Source organism: Camponotus vicinus, unplaced genomic scaffold, assembly GCF_025532165.1.
Source record: "Camponotus vicinus isolate PSW18456_S1 unplaced genomic scaffold, iyCamVici1.0 SCAF_3, whole genome shotgun sequence".
Lineage (NCBI taxonomy): Eukaryota > Metazoa > Arthropoda > Insecta > Hymenoptera > Formicidae > Camponotus > Camponotus vicinus.
This window is the reverse complement of record NW_028141967.1, coordinates 20,562,837-20,581,618: the sequence shown is the minus strand read 5'-3', so window position 1 is coordinate 20,581,618 and position 18,782 is coordinate 20,562,837. Positions and strand designations below refer to the sequence as shown.

The 18,782-nt window shown below is 29.5% G+C and overlaps 1 protein-coding gene across 3 annotated transcripts in view; it reads right to left on the bottom strand.

Moving 5' to 3' along the window:
* LOC145968775 (uncharacterized) overlaps positions 1–13,198 on the bottom strand; it is a 58,902-nt gene extending 45,704 nt beyond the window's left edge. For all 3 annotated transcript variants that reach the window (XM_083094555.1, XM_083094556.1, XM_083094557.1), the window contains exon 1: positions 12,797–13,198. In XM_083094555.1, coding sequence (XP_082950681.1) covers positions 12,797–12,874 — 78 coding nt within the window. In that variant the 5' untranslated portion in view covers positions 12,875–13,198. The remainder of the gene's footprint in view (positions 1–12,796) is intronic.
* Positions 13,199–18,782: the final 5,584 nt, after the last annotated feature.

The window sequence follows — 18,782 nt, the reverse complement described above, 5'->3', positions numbered from 1 at the left end:
AAGGAAGACAGTAAGAAGACAAGATACGAATTTAAAACGCTTGAACCATTAAAATTTAATTATTCATACAATTTTATGATATTCTTTAGTTGACTTTAATTCGATTTTTTAAATTAAATGACGTTGCGTTTTACAAATGATGATTCAACTGGCGGATAGATGCGCAAACGTACCGTTTCGGTTCTTCGGTAAATGCATAAATGCCCGAAATATACCCACCATGTAAGACGCAGTGGCGTGTGCGAGCGTTCAAAGATTCGTCGGTGCTAATTAAGATTAATGAGTTGTCCGAGAAATCAAGACCGAGTTTTCGCGCGGTAATTAGCAGTCTACTTCACCTTTCTATATAAGACGGCTGGCCCGAGAGCTATAGATATAGCCGAGTGTCGCGAAAGTTTCTCTCCCTCTTATCCTCATTCCCGACGCATCATCTTAAGACGAAGCGTTTATTATGAAAAGTCTTCTCTTCATTTTCATCATAGCATTTTTAATTATAACATCTTGTTTTATTATATTTTTATAATAACTATAAGAAAATTAGGCTCTGTGTATTAAAACATAAACTTAAATTTAAACGGGCAATAAGAGCTAAACGCGAATGGTAGTGCGTAAGTTCAACGAGAAATAAGTTTTCGTTGAAACTTATTTGTGTGCACAGGGCACAAATTTTCTTGGTACGATACCAAGCAAATTTAAATAATTCTCAATTCGAGAATTTATTTAATTATTATCCCTCTTTCCCCCCTGTAATGTTGTAGGCGAGAATTATTATATTTTGTTTTATATCTATATAATTCCTAATATATAATATTTTAAATTATTTTAAATTATTTCAATATAATATTTTAAATTATTTTAAATTATTTCAATATAATATTTTAAATTATTTTAAATTATTTCAATATTATTTATTTATATTAAAAATTTACGCAAATATGATAACAGGTTATATTTGATAGAATATAAGGGGATGTAATAGAAACTTCTTTCACGAGCAGTTATCTATTTTGTGGAGGCAATTTTGGAACTCAAAGTACGTTATGCAAAATTTGCATACATTTAATTTTCCAAATCGAGCGTTATATTATTCATTTTCCTTCCCCTTTGTCTACATATCGTATATCTGGTTGCAAATAATAATCTTTTTACAGTGAAGAAAAGTATAAATTAGTCGATCGATAAAATACGTCGTCCCGGCCTATGAAACTTTCAACCGTGTGACTCGCATGTCGCATGCATCCACCCAGGTAATTAGTTTACTGTCCCGTACTGCGTGCGAAGAGTTTCTATATAAACACAGTTTAAATATAATTTAACAACTAACGAGACTCCAGGCGAGACTAGTATAATACTGTATAATGCCAATCATTATGGCGCATCCGCATCGTATACAACACGCGTTACAATGAAACAATTAATCTTTCTTCCTGTCCCTCTCTCTTTCTTCCTCTCTCTCTCTCTTTCTCTCCAAAATGTACCGTTTTCGCTATGACGATCAACTGCAACGTTTGATAACAACGTTCAGAAACAATTGGGACGGTATAAGGGTCGTTAATGAAACACGACGCGCGAGATCCGCTATTAGATAAGCTCGCATTAGTGACAACGAAACGATTAAACTATCCATGGTGAACCGTTTATCATACTATATAATCTTCGCTTATGACGCAGAAAATTGTGTGATGTTATTTTCCGCTACATCGTCTGTAAATGTCATTTGTTAAACCCCTCTTATCTGTATCGTAATTCTTGATTGTACTTTAGACCTCTTCATATAATAATTCAAATACAACTTTTCATTTCAAAATTAATGGAAACTAGAGAGAGAGAAAGAGAGAAAGCAAAAATGTAAATTTACATTCATCAAAATTTTATATAAAATTTAAATTTATTCACCTCTATTGTTAAGCATAAATTGCAGAAAATATCTTGCATTATGGCAGAATGTAATTTATTAAATAATATTCAATAATAATGTTAAAAAACAAATGCAATGTGATTCATTAATCATAAATCGAAGTTCATTATCAAGCGCACCAACAAAGATATTAATTAGGTTATTATTAAAGTTATTATTAAGATTAGTCAAAAGTTTATAAAGATACTTCGATTTATTTTTTTGAATGATATGTGAATGCAACTTATGTAGCAATTATCACTTATTAATATCTCGTAGAGTTTATGAGCAGTTAAGTATTACTAGAATTAATATTCCTTTTGAGAGGGAGAGATAATTTTACATCTATTTAAAACACAACAAAAAAAGTTTTATCGCAATATCATCAAATTTTATTATTAAACAAATATTATTATATAATTAATATAACCAATATATCAATTTCAAAAATAACAATATAATTTTTCTTACATGTCAATAATATGCTGCAAATGACGTATTTGTTAATGACAATTCAAATAGTTGATTGAAATATTTTCTCGAAACATATATATATATACATATATGTGTGTTGAATATATTAATATTAAAAGCGCGTATTTTCTCGAAGAATTTCGATGCACATAATTCTTGAATTAAACTTAAAAAACAAATCACGCGAAACCACCGAATTCTGATAACAATTGCTTTACACGTACGTAGCACATGTCCAGAACACGTCTGGAAAATAAAATACGAAAAAATTTAAACTACGTCGGATAAAACTGATTTGACTGAAAATGCAAACGTACGATATATGTATTTTGAAAAAATCTCCGATATTCTTTCGCGAAATATTATCTTCGTCAAATGTTAATTCGTTTAAATATAATTATGAACGATGCAAAAACGTTTTTAACTTGTACCGTAATAAAAGCATTTCATGATAGTTTTATCGAAACTTGTAACTACCGACAATCGATTATCTTATTAAACAATAAATCTAATAAACGAAGATTGCACTCCGATTACAGAACACACGATATAGAATGAAGTTGAAAGCTCTCTTCCTGAAACCTGAGAAAGTAGTTTGCTCCAACATCTAACTTCTCTTTCGCTCGCGAATTACACAGTCGTATATTAATTTTGCGGCGGTGATTCTCAATTTTCACTTAGTCCAATTCTATTTCCAACTAAGATTACTCATGCTATCAAGAGGTCGAACGGATTTCCAACTCGATGCGATGCAACGAAGGGCACAGGAATGAAAGGAGATAACTCGAGAAGAATGGCTTCCGATACAGAAATAATCAGCTAGATCTAATGAGAGAGAGAGGGAGAGAGAGAAGGAGAGAGAGAGATAGAAATCTTTCACAAAAGTTAAATTGACTTATCGAAAGAATCACGACGCTGAAATTTAATTTTACGCAAAGTGCTACTGACAGATGACAATTTAATTTCTCTTCATATTTTTGCTCAAGACATTAATTTTTTAACATTTTACTGAACAGCAGATTTTTTGCTGAAAAACGTAATTATGGATAATGATTGCGTTTCGTTCAATTTTATTTGCGAGTTATGTTTCTGCAAATGATTTTGCATATTATTTCCCCGAGCTAAAATTACTCGTACATTCGAGATCGCGCGCAATTACAATTATATTTAGCTTCGGGCTATTACGAAACGAAATATTGCCGATGAAGACAATAATAAAAATAATATAAATGTATCGCATATATTATCTGCGCTGCTACGGATTACGTTGTCAAATCAGATTTGAATACGTCGAAATATCGCGAAATTTTATTTCACTTACGCGAACAAAAATGAAGTTATTTATAATTAAATATATTTTCACATTGCATTTTAACACTGATTAAGAGGATTTACTGTTTAATTCTTTGCAATTTTATTATTTCATTGTCATAGAAATAGATTTTAAAAATTAATACGTTTGAGAAATAACACACATAATATAGTATTTTAATATTTAACACTATGCAACAACAACTCAAATATGACTATTATTTTTCTATTCTTCAAGGTAATATTATAACTCTCGATAAATAATTAAAATGCATTCGAGATTAATTATACCCGTGCGTGCGAGCAAAAGAAAAAAAATTTTAATTTTAAATCAAACTAGAACACATTACAAAGTGCGCGCTACGCGCGTTTAATTCTTCTGCTATATATAATATAATATGAGAAAGAAATATATATATACGTATTATAAATAAATATATATTCTCTAAAAATAAAATATTTAAAAAAAATTGGAATACACACACATATATATAAAGCACAAACTAATGAACGCGCGTGTTAATCTCTCTTTTTCTCTCTTTCTCATATAAGATAAAATAATGAAATTAAAAAAAATTATGCATATAGATGGATAATATACCTCTGCGAGAAAAAGTTAGTAGATAAGGTTTTCATTATTACGAGATCAGAATCTATAATGAGAACGTGGCATAATATAAATCAGAATGCATGATATGCACGTTCACATCAAAATAAATTTAAAAACTCGAAGAAAAGTTTCTGTTTTAATAGAGAAAACATTATTATATAAATCAATCTGATATATATATATATATATATATATATATATTTTTTAATATCACATTTTTAATATTATATTTAACGATTACAAAATGGAACTACAGGTAATGCATTTTCCATTTTCAAGAATGCATTTAATTTATTATTATTTCTATGCCTTGGCACGAAATAATCAAACGCAAAAGCAATTTTACTATATAGATTACAATAATGCGTCACGATTGAAAAAATAATAATAATTGGAAATAATCGAGAAAATAATTTTCGATTATATAAATTGTAAATGAACGGAAATAGCTTGTCAGCGCGAATTGTACATAGATTACTTTCTGTTATTTGCACGCGAATTGCATTACCGTTAAATTCGAGTTAATTGTGGTAACGAACATATAAAACAGCTCCAAGAGATATTACGATTATGTCATATCCGATTTAATTTGAACGATATCACTTGCTTGCTATCAATTTACAATAGAATTAAAGATGTAATTAAATTTCAATGATAATTAATACGCGCGTTATTTACTGGAGATATTGAAAAACAGTAACAATTCGATAATAAATAAGAAGACGGATAAAATAATTATAGTATTATTATATTTGTAATACAAATATTTAAATAAAAATATAGCCATGTTTTTCTTAAAAGCGAATTAAAAAACTAATTATAAACTTTTAACTACATCTTATTATGCGTATAAATTAATAATGAATATTATTTTAAAAAAATGTAATGAGATAAAGCGATGATTTAAATGAGAATACTCCTACAAATCTAGCTACCGACATTTTATATTTTACATTTGAGAGAATTACAGCGATGTCAGTCTTCTATAAGTAATGATATTTATTTAAAAAATCAAGAATCTTATATTATAAATTAACTCGCTTATTATAATTCGCTTGCTGTGTTTCAGAATGATTAATATCAAATTGTAACAATGTTTCTCGCGATGAATTTGTCACTTCGATATCAGCTTGCGATATCGAAATAGACATATAGAAGAACGTACAATCCGAGAGAATGGCTGATGGCAGCCGATACGTACACGAATCACACCGAGAGATCACGCTCGAGCGTGATCCTAGAAAATGTCGAATGCGCGGCGATATTGAAGCGTTATTCGCGCGCGCTCGCACGCGATTTTCTCCTAGGAATGTATTTTTCACATTTACACGATATATACATGTACGAGTATGTGCAGTAACATGTTCTTGGTGTGAGTATAATGTAGTTCGAGAATGAGGAGACCATGAAGAACGCGATGATGGGCGATAAAGCACAACCCCCTCGGGCACCGGGATTGCTTATCATAGTCGTCATCGATCGTTCATCTATGTTCACGACGAGATAAAACTTCAGGATCGCAGAAGAAGAATAGAGCATTCGTTGGAGAAAAATATAAAAATATCGTCACCGCAAATAAACAAAGTATATAGTCGCTATTCCGGCTCGAGAATTGACATTTTGTGTGACAGCTGCGTTTTAACTTATGGAATATTCAATCCTTAACTGGAGATATTCAATTTTATATTCATAAATAGATATCTTAATCTTTTTAGAGCTAAATAGTTAACTTTATATTTTTAGAAATAAAAAGGAATGAAACTGTCGATTTTATTTTATTGACTTTTTATTTTTTACTTTTTTATATTTTTTAAACATAAAAAACATCGAATTTATATTAAATTCTTTTTCACTAAAATGCGACAGAGCGTGAAAAATGTCTTCTAAATGAGTTATAATATATAGTACATATACCTTTGTTTCCCCAAATACAGAATATACACAACGCTTTTCATATCGAAGCACTCGAAACAAACTGCATTTCAACAACTGAAATAACCACATTTTTCTTGTTGCATTTCGGTAGCAGTGTAATGCTATTTCTTATATTTGTCTACAGCGTGGTATTTTTCTTTAAAGTCTTTTACATATAAAAATATCTTTTAATTTCGAGAGCTTAAGCAAATGTTTTAATCTGTCGTACAAATGACAGAAAGACAAATGCTTTTGACCAAAAGTTAAGTATAGTTAAGCAAATATAGTTAAAAAATTAGGAACGAACTTAATGTACAAGAAAAAGTATATCCTATGTTTCGTAATAATGTTTTAATTAAACAACTCTCGCTTCAAATTTTTAAACTTTATAAGTAAACATCGCAAATATACTTTTTGTATATGTGAAATGTTACATTTTATATTGCTTATTAGACAGAAGTAATATTATATTTTTTTAATATTGCACTTTACTAAACAGTTTTAAGCAGAGTAATCGGGCATTTGATGCATTCCAATCCTATTTTAATCCATTTTGTTTATACATTTTGTATCATGGCAACGAATATTTAATTCATATCAGCAAGGCAAAATTATTGATATGAAACGGGATCATAATTATATATATATATACATATATATATTTTAGCAGAAATATTAAATATTCTATATGCGTGTACAATCTATCCTTCTCTCTTTTTCTCTCACTGAACAACATGTATGGAATCTTTTTATTTGCTGGAAAACGAGCGAATAAAAAGATTCCATACATCGAATTTTCAATAAAATCACCGAACCTTCTTATGAAAATTTACATAAAATAGTCACGTCAACAAAATATACGAAATATTCGAAATGTCCGAATCCGATAAAACCAGCAAAGAGCCAAATGCGTTAAGTGGCTTTCGCAGTATCGAAACGCTTAGTCAAAGCATATATTTTTTCAATCATTTCCATTTGTTTTTTGCTGTAAGCGATTTCGATATTCCAGACGCGGTTTCATGCTCAAGCAATGCAATGACATAAATGCGAAAAGTTGTCTTCATACTTGTAAAATTTTATTTTATTGGACCATTTTTAATGAGGAATTTCTTTTACGACTAAAGTAACGCGTTTTCCATGTCGAATTGATGCGTTTTAAATTATTATAACGCGTTTTTACATATCACGCTGCGCACAGGTAAGTTGCAATTAACATTTTCGCTTCTGAATTATAAAACGCCCTAGCGAGCCCTCCCCCTTCACCCGAATAAAAATGCTGAATAATTTTTCGTCCGCTGCAGTACCTGACTAAGCATAATTCTCATAGCATAACGTATGTACACGCGCAGAGAAATGCTGTTGCCCAGTCATTTCTTACGTGAAACTTTTCCACGATTTTCGTCGAAATTACCATTCCTACATTAACACGTTTTTTTTCCTTCAATAATCCCGGATTCGCCTTTTAGGGTCGACGTAATATAATTTCCGTGACATAAACGCAAGTCAACGGATTACAAGTTTCAGCACTTTGCAGAAGCTAACGTTTACTTTATGTCTATTCTCTAAAAATAGTAGCGATTATTTGAGAATATACCGTGGATTGTTTTACTGAAATGAAAAATATGTCGCGATGATAAAATAAACGATGTTACTTTTCTCAGTAAGAGAGCTTACGCATTATATCTCTGTGATACTTCTGCGAGAAGCAATTCGTGTAATCATCTAAGAGAAATCTTTTATCTTTCCTTCGCGCGCGTGTACGTCTGTCGATAATTTTACTTCGATAAAAATAAAATTTCTTTCGATCGATTTAATCTCGTTAAACTAATTTTCCAAGAAGAGACCGTTCACGTCTATTACCCTTATTCTGAGATTAATTAAAAAGAGATAATGGGACTAATGTCGCATAATTTTCTTTCGATGATGCGCATCAATCTATATCACATCTTGCATTATAATTAAATAGACGCCGATAATATGAACAATAAAGAAAGAAGTAATAATAATTTGGAAATATTTTCAGCTATTCATGTTTTGATTTACTCCAAAAATGTACGAACTATTTGTTATACCAATTAACGCATTATTTTTTAATAGTATATTATTTTAACGGTACATTTATTTTAAAAATGATCGACAATCAATTGCAGAATTATATAAATGCAACATACGTATTGATCGAATTTAGCGGTCCACCTACTTTAATAATGTATCCACTTAATTTGGTTTGCAACGTTTTTAAAATAAATAGCTCATGTACATTGCAGTCTTTATCGATTTATTCGTGTGGAACGAAATATCGAAGTAGGGGAGGAGATCGCTGCTATCTCTTTTTCTTTCTTTTTTTTCCAAACTACTTACGCTGGCAGCACAAAGATTGGCTTTTCATCGGCAACCTATGTGCCGTGTGCTCTATAAAAGACATAACGAAATTGAAAGTGGCAAGTTTGCTGATAACCAGAATGAAAAGGCGCGAAATGTGGAAAAAGTTTTTCTCGACCATTTCTTTCTTTTAACACACTCTACGAATTTATAATTATTCAAGCAATATATATTAAATAATAATGTATATATAATATAAATAATAAATTTATAAATAATAGATTTTCTTTGAAAATTCGTGAATTTTATTTATATGTATTCTTTATCGCGGCTAACTATAGCAAAAATAAGATAATCGAATATTATTCCGCGTAAATCGACGTTATAATTGTTTCAATTACAAAAAATTTATTATTACTTTATACGTTTTTAATGGGATCGTTTTTAATGCTATCACAGGTTTTCGAAGTGAAACCTGTGCTAAAAGCTAAGAGGAAAAGTAGGAAAACACTGCAGAAGAATTATCATTAATGCTCTCTGCCCGATACACCTGGTCGTTTCCCGTCGCCGCAACACATTCGCGACATAATCGATCGCATCTCCGCGAGCGATTAATTATATCGCCATTAATAATACACAGCGTGCGATGCTGCCGGCAACTGCATTGCAGCGTCACAATAATAGCTGGCCTGACAGAACCAAAATCCTCTCTTTCTTTCTCTCACTCTTTCTTTTTTGTTATAACATTTTTTATAATGATGCTTTTAAAATAATTTGTTTTAATAATTAAAATACTTTCTAACATATTTAACATGATTTTAAATTATTGATTAACAAGAAATTACAATAAAAATCAAAAGTAAATTCAAATATTTATAATGGAATGATTTCTCGCATTAAATAGAGTCTAATATCTTTTAAAGATATTCTTTAAAAGGAAATAAAAAATGTTACATTGACATAAAAATATAGAATAAGTCATAAAGACATTTATTATAGATATTGCCGATTCCTAAATAATTTCTATTATTACATGTGCATGTGACATTTGATCAATTTTCTGAAACGATTAAAAAATTCAATTACAAACTTTTCATCCGTGAAATTCCTTTTAAGCACCACTGTGCGGAATGTCGATATTTCAAATTAATTGAAAGCATTTTCCGGTTAACACCTATGGAGCTATCCTGGACTATCGTGTCGACAACCCGCCAATTTATCCGTCCTCTTCGAAAGGGCACGACTTTGTTCGTGCTTAAGTCGGGTTACACTGATGAATATCGGGTTCGGATAGTTATTAATCTAAACGAAAGGCGATGTCGCTATAACAGTCGATATCGATGTTAGATATCGATTCAATCCACCAACACGACTAAAGTGTCGATTAGATTACTACACCAAATATTTCCTATCGACAATCGACACTTCGTCTTTCGATCGATTACACCGCGTAATAGCTACAAATTAATTTAATGAGATGAATTTATCTCACATTTTGCAAGTACCCGCGCGATCTTTAATCTTATATATAAAATAGAATTTTAATCTTTTTTTTTTGATTTGCAAAAGCACAACCTATAGTTATGTTACCGAAAAAAATAAAACGTTATGTTACTACATAATTATTTTAATCGTTCTACATTTCGTAAATTATTTGAGTTCTGCGAAAGAAATATTTAAGATATATATTTTGAGTTCTGCGGAAGAAATATTTAAGATATATATTTCAATTATAATACGTTAAGCTTATCCCTGCATATACACTTAATTAAAGTGAAATTAACGCGAAATTAACATTCTCCCGTAATTTATATCGTAATTGAATACAGTAACATTACACGTTCCAGCCTCTACTTAAGCCCTTCGCATTATCATACTAATATCGCCGCCGGTACCAACGTCAGTTATCAACTCGTAGTTATATTTACTAAGAGTCCCTATATCAGATGCCTGTAAGGCACAACTGAATTATGCACACGGCAATACGTTAATGTCTTCGGCACAGAAAATTCGTCTACAAAATGGATTAAATTTTCTACGATAATAACGTATAAAATTAATATATTTATGTGCGCTTATTATTACATATTTTAATGATATATGTGTACATCATAATAACCCAATTACCAATTTAATTCAGAACACACGATGCGTTAAGCGCCATCGACTTCCTATTTAAGCTATCTCCTGTTGAGATGAAATCTAATACTCTTGTCTATATTGTTATGCACTCCCGATCGGAAATATATATATATATATATATATATATATATATATATATATATATATATCACTTTAAATTTATCAAATTTTATGCTTGAATTTTACGTTAAACCATGAGGATTTCACGCACAATTAACATGCTAATATTAAGTTATCGCCGGATCATTACGCGAGAAACGCGACACATCCGTTATTATATTAATTATTGCAGGAAATATAATGCATCGTATAATAGAATCCCTGATTCTCTATTTTCGCTCTATTTCCTGATTAGTAAAAATCTAATATCATATATAATATCTGCCGCGATCGAATCGCAATATAATATTTATATAATTAGCAATAGTTCAAACCGGAAAAAGACCAACCGAAACAAAAGTCGAATTAAATTTATAGATTTGAATATTAATCTTTAATTGATTTTTAAAAAATTTAGAAAAACACGATAGAAATAATCTCTTTTAAAGATAATGGAAATTTTACATATATTATATAACATAGCTATATATATAAACTATATATATAAACTATATATATAAACTTATATATGATAACTATCTTCTCTTTTCACAAGCAAACGTAAATGTTCGAAAGTAAGTCTTATTTATTTTTTCGATCGTTAAACGAATGGTTGGGAAATAGATAAATTAGTATGTTTGTGTAACCCAATTTGTTCACGTAAAAGGTTCCTTTCGTAAAAGGTAGAAATATAACTTTGTTTAATCACGCAATAATTTTCATGAATGAGAAAGTTATGTGAAAAATATAGTTTTAAATATATATGAAAAAAACTCTACCCTTTTTAAAATTAGTGATTAAAGACATATAAAGAGAAGCATATAAAATATAATTATAATTAGATGTAAATATAATTATAATTAGATATTTAGAAATATTTCGTGATAGTCAATAATTATATTTTTTATCGTATACATATGAAATTGTTGGGCATGAGGGCTAAACGAATTTTTCATGTCACATTTGATTGGTCGCTGACCAGGTACAGCAGATAAATTGGTAGATTCGCGAATCACAGTTCACGTAGAATGGAGAGGTTCTCATGGGATATTCGTAGGAGGGTTGGTTCGTGAAGGCCGACAATACGCGTGCAGTGAAGCGGGCAGGACTTCGAAAAGAAAGGTAGATATACCCCCGTAAATTCCAACATTTTTACCGTCTATCCGTACACGCATTTTCGACGTTCGATTCATCCGACATCGTACCTTTTTCCTGCGACCAATGATATTCTCTATTTTTAAATTCAATCCGTTTCGATGCATTGTGCATCGATAAAAAGCACAGATTTTGTCAGACAAAATACATATAAATTTTGTGTCCATAATATTATTTATAATATTGAATAAGTGATGTTTGAATCTAATATCGAATTAATGTGCCAACAGAAATGTAAAAATATACTTTATTAAAGTTTAGTTTAAAGTATTATTAAAGAGGAGAAAAAATTTTTAATTCACTCCGAGATACTAAATGGATTTGTGCAGAAATGGTTACATGTATATATAAACGATAAAAATACGATAAGATACTTAAAGTTTTTTATGAAATAAAAATAAATTAATTCTCCGGTACGATGCGGAACAGCGGAATTATAGTATTCAGTAAATGTAATTAAATATAAATAAACTCAATTCATACAAAGTGGTAATAAAACAAATAAATAAGATTTAGAAAAATTATTGCATGCAATTAAATTTTTTTTTAAATATATGCTTTTATGGAATACTAAACGAAAATCTATTTTTTATTTTAATCATTATTAATTTTAAATAATATTTAAATGTATATATATATATATATATATATATATATATTTCACGTATATTTATTTATATTTATGTATTTTAATATCATTTAATATTTTATATAATTTAAAGTAATTTAAAGTAAAGTTTATATATATAATACATATAGAATATTTTAATATTTCACATTGATCAAATAAATTATTATTAAAGATAAAAGCAAATAATTAATTGTACAAATAATATAATATAATAAAATAAAATAGGTTATAAATTACTCACGATTGCTTCGCCATCGCACGATGCATCCAATGGGCCGTTATTTTCATTTCCCTTGTTCATTTTTTCCTGCTCCTTCATGGCACTTGATATTCATTTGACTCACTTGATATTCATTTACGAAAAAAGTAATCACGCACTAATCAGCACACGATCATATAGCAATTTACGTGACGTATAACACTCGCGACGTTACACCACGCCATTTTACTACACGACAATAATGCAATAAATCTCAAAAAGCTATAACTCGACATTAATTGGGGTCAAAATAACGCGCCACTCGCTGCATGAATAAGAATCGTACAAATTAATAATCACTAATTGCAAAAATTATAAACAACAATCGCGTTTTGAAGAACGACGAACGACACCGAACGACGCACGATCTGTTCGACTCGAGTCTTCCCGCGAGAATGTCAAGGTTCGAACGCGTGACGCGCGTAAACATAATATACGATGTATGTACGCCATATAACAGGTCCTTTAAGAAAAGAACCAGTATATTGAAACAGTTTTACCAACTCAATTGACCAGTTTTTGTATCAGTAATTGGAAAAATTGTTTCAATATACTGATTATTTATTTTAAAAGTTTATTCATTGTTGTCGCGATATTAACGTGCGGAATAAATGGAATACATTTGTAAGTTACAATTTCATTATTAATAAATAGTTGATTTGACCATTGCTCTTTCCATTATTCGAAATATTCGATTATTCGATTGGAGTATAATTTCGAAGCACGTATTTCGCGTGATGCGTTCATTTAATTAAGCAATTAAGAATCGAATGCAATTAAGAATCAATGTGTGTGACAAGAATCAAAATTATAAATTATCATTTTGTTGCAATCTTTACGATAATTCCAATAATTATTCTTCTATTAATATTTAGAATTAAAAATATTTCGTCCGATGCTTTATCGTGTAATTATTTGACGATCTAAATATAATTCGATCGAGAACGGGCAGTAAAACGATCGAATGATCAAATCGAATAAATAACATAACGGAAAACCTTGTGAGGTATATTAATCGTTTAATAAATCTGTGTGTAATAATTAATATGTGTGTACGTGTGTGTGTGACTTTAAAAATATACTTGTATATAAATTCAATTCTCGTATATGTACGTCATAGTACGCGTAAAATATTTCGGCAGCGAGTTATCAATAATACGACGTTCGGCCTTGATGACGTAGCGCGCTATTGTTTACATAGGCGACGACCTCGTCTCATTCGCACGGCGACATTCCAGTGGTAAAGTAGTGATACGGATAACTTCGTATTATTGAATTCTTTTCCTAAAAGTGCGATCGCGATTAGTATCGAAATATAATTCGCTGTGACTATTACAATTAACAATTAATTAACTCTTAATAAATAACATGAAAATGGCGATGATAAATCCATCGAAACGCGATCCTTCATTGTTACAAATAAAAATTGAAACGAAAGGGGCAAAAATTATAAATACATAGACGACCTTGTATCATTCGCACGGCGACATTTCAACGGTAAAGTAGTGATACAAAACGCTTCGTATTATTGAATTCTTTTCCTAAAAGAGCGATCGCGATTGGTATCGAAATATAATTCGCTGCGACTATTAAAATTAACAATTAATTAACTCTTAATAAATAACATGAAAATGGCGATGATAAATCCATCGAAACGCGATCCTTCATTGTTACAAATAAAAATTGAAACGAAAGGGGCAAAAATTATAAATACATAGACGACCTTGTATCATTCGCACGGCGACATTTCAACGGTAAAGTAGTGATACAAAACGCTTCGTATTATTGAATTCTTTTCCTAAAAGAGCGATCGCGATTGGTATCGAAATATAATTCGCTGCGACTATTAAAATTAACAATTAATTAACTCTTAATAAATAACATGAAAATGGCGATGATAAATCCATCGAAACGCGATCTTTCATTGTTACAAATAAAAATTGAAACGAAAGGGGCAAAAATTATAAATACATAGACGACCTTGTATCATTCGCACGGCGACATTCGAACGGTAAAGTAGTGATACAAAACGCTTCGTATTATTGAATTCTTTTCTTAAAAGTGCGATCGCGATTAGTATCGAAATATAATTCGCTGCGACTATTACAATTAACAATTAATTAACTCTTAATAAATAACATGAAAATGGCGATGATAAATCCATCGAAACGCGATCCTTCATTGTTACAAATAAAAATTGAAACGAAAGGGGCAAAAATTATAAATACATAGACGACCTTGTATCATTCGCACGGCGACATTTCAACGGTAAAGTAGTGATACAAAACGCTTCGTATTATTGAATTCTTTTCCTAAAAGAGCGATCGCGATTAGTATCGAAATATAATTCGCTGCGACTATTAAAATTAACAATTAATTAACTCTTAATAAATAACATGAAAATGGCGATGATAAATCCATCGAAACGCGATCTTTCATTGTTACAAATAAAAATTGAAACGAAAGGGGCAAAAATTATAAATACATAGACGACCTTGTATCATTCGCACGGCGACATTCGAACGGTAAAGTAGTGATACAAAACGCTTCGTATTATTGAATTCTTTTTCTAAACGCGATCGCGATTAGTATCGAAATATAATTCGCTGCGACTATTAAAATTAACAATTAATTAACTCTTAATAAATAACATGAAAATGGCGATGATAAATCCATCGAAACGCGATCTTTCATTGTTACAAATAAAAATTGAAACGAAAGGGGCAAAAATTATAAATACATAGACGACCTTGTATCATTCGCACGGCGACATTCGAACGGTAAAGTAGTGATACAAAACGCTTCGTATTATTGAATTCTTTTTCTAAACGCGATCGCGATTAGTATTGAGATATAATTCGCTACGATTATTACAATTAACAATTAATTACTTTAATATTTCAATTTTATGATTCGCGTTATTGGGCATATATTATACATCAATAAATACAAATATCATTAGTGTAAAAATCGAGTGCTGCATGATTTTGTTTCGTTTAAATGTCGAGCGAATTGTAATATTTTTCGTGTTCCTCTCTTACAATATAAAAAAATACGTATGTATCTCATGTGATTATTTTGCAATCGGGAGTGCCGTGCAAAATATCTCGCGATCATTTCTACATATATATAACTAAATATAATTAATTGTTTGTTCGCGAGTGAATATGAGTGCTACGAGAAAACAGCAAAAGATGAAGAAAGGAGAAGGACATGGAAAAGTATCGGACAGCCAGAGAGCAGTGAGAGAGCCTGAAGCAGCCAGAAAAATATGCGGTAAATAAAAATTACTTATTATTTATATATACTATTTTTAAAATAGATATATTGCTTATTATTTTTTCATTTTTTTGATAGTATATATAATTCATTCTAAAAATCACATAATATAATGCATGTATAAAATATTCCAGGTTTTATTTTAACATTTAAAGTATAATAAAGCACCTATAATAGTTTTGTAATATTATTAATTAATACTTTTATGTAGAAATATTTTATAAAATATTTTATAAAATATTTTTAAAATAATATAATTATTTCAATATTTCATATATAAAAATTAACATACTCTCTTTATTAATTATATTTTTCAAAAATTCATAATAAATAAAACTTTTTGGTAGTTTTACATTTAAAGTATTAATATATCAGAGATAAATATCTCTCTTAAAAGATAAAAAAATTGATTGCGCGTAATAATTAGTTTTATAAAATGAATTATTTCGAGTTTTATAAAGAATAAATCTATAAGAATATTAATTGTGATTATACTTGTATTTATTTTTTGACGTATTGATTTAAAAATAGAAGTGTGAGGCAAGAATTAAAATTGTAAATTATCGTTTTATTATGATCTTTATAAGAATAATTATTTCTTTAACGATACTTAAAGATTAAGTATATTTTATTCGATTCGTTTTATCTCATTCAACTTTTTAACAATCTAAATACAATTCAAATTGAGAACGCGTGATAAAATAATCGAATGATAAAGTCATATAGTTAAAGTTTTATGACATATATTAATCGTTTAATAAATAATTAATCTATACTTTAAAATACTCGTATAATTTAATTTATTCCACGCATATATACAGGTAAGTCGTAGTACGTAAAATATTTCGGCAATGAACTATCAATAATATAATAACATAAGGTTCGACCTTGCTAGCATTAAATACCGCGCTATTATTGACGCCGTATAACGTATAAACTTATTCACGATACTCGAACAATAAAGTAGTAGTGCGAAATACTTCATATTGTCGAATTCTTTTTCTAAACGTGATCGCGACTAGTATTAGTCTAATTTGTTATGATTATTACAATTAATGATTATTAATAATCTGTTGATAAACGATATAAAATTGAATTGTGACACTAAATCTTTATCAAAACGATTATTCATTATCGCAATTAAAAATTGAAAGAGAAATAAAAATTATAAAATATCGTTTCATAATCCTTCGATTATAGTAAATCGAATAAAAATTATTTCTTTAATAATCTCTTGGAGACAAAAATATATTTTGTCTAATACTTTAAATTTTTCTAAATTGCAAGCTAAATTGTTATAAATTAATTATTAATTAAATGATTGCTATATCACATTTTAATCTTTCGATCTTATTAAGATACGATTCATATTAGTAGATAGATAGATAATCTTTATTGGTTAGCCAAAAGGCCTAAAGCCAAGGGACTTGGTTTACATAAATTCCTTAACCTCATACACTCTCGCTCTCTCTCACGTCTTCCCTGTTCTCTTCGCCCTCTCCTCTCTTTTCCTCCTAACCGCTTCCATCCATCCCACTGCGTCCTTCCTTCCTTCCTCGCTTAAGATATCCTTTATTCTAATATTCATACTGTCTACATGACTCCTTATGTGCTCAATTGTTTCTTCCTCTTCCTCGCAGATCTGGCATCTTTTTTCAGCTTCACCTTTCCAGTACTTGTTCCTCTCCTCCTCGTTCCCGCACCTCCACCTTGCTATGATTCATATTAGTATACATATAGTATATCAACAATAATGATAGTATTGTAGTGAGTGACTTATGATTTTGACCTCGTAAACATCAAATGATCGTTTTCTGGGTTACTCTTTCACAACGTAATAAAGTGTATTTTTAATGAGATTGTTTCGTAATTAGTACTGTCGTGTAAGGTGTCTTGAATGTCTTGTATTTAATTATAATTAATTGTGTTTTCGCGAGTAAGTTGCCACGAGAAAACAGCAAAGGATGAACAAGAAAGGAAAAGATTTAAAAAGGCATCGAGCAACGTACGGAGCAACAAGAGAGATATGTGAGTAATTTATAAATTATTCATTATTTATATTATTTTCAAAATTATCGTTATTCGTTCCTTTTTGATTTCTTCATAATGATTGATCCTATATTATCGTATACTATAACGTATAATATATATATATATATATATATATATATATATATATATATATATATATTTCGAGTTTTATTTTAAAATATTTAAAAAAGATATATTTATATAGTAAAATATTTGTGTATTAATTAAAATATATGTATATATACTCGAATATTTTAAAAAATATTTCACAATATAATTATTTAGATATCTTATATATGAAAATTAGAATTTTTATTGTCTTCATATTTTTAAAAGTTTCTATATAAAAAATTTCTATAATTATGTAATTTGTAATATTATAATCTGTTCAGAAGATAAATAAGAAAAGTTATTGCAGAATTAATTAATTATTCAAAATGAATTATTTTGCACACTTTGCTTGATACAGAATATATAGATCTGTAAAATTATTAATTGATTGCATTTGCAATTAATTCGTTTGTGTATGGTCTTTGTAACGAACAATATCCGTCTGACATATCTCACAATATATCGGTGACATCCCGAATTTCCTGACCTAAACAATCCGCGCGGACTGCTGAACTAAATACTCCACGCGGACTCGCGATCAATAGCC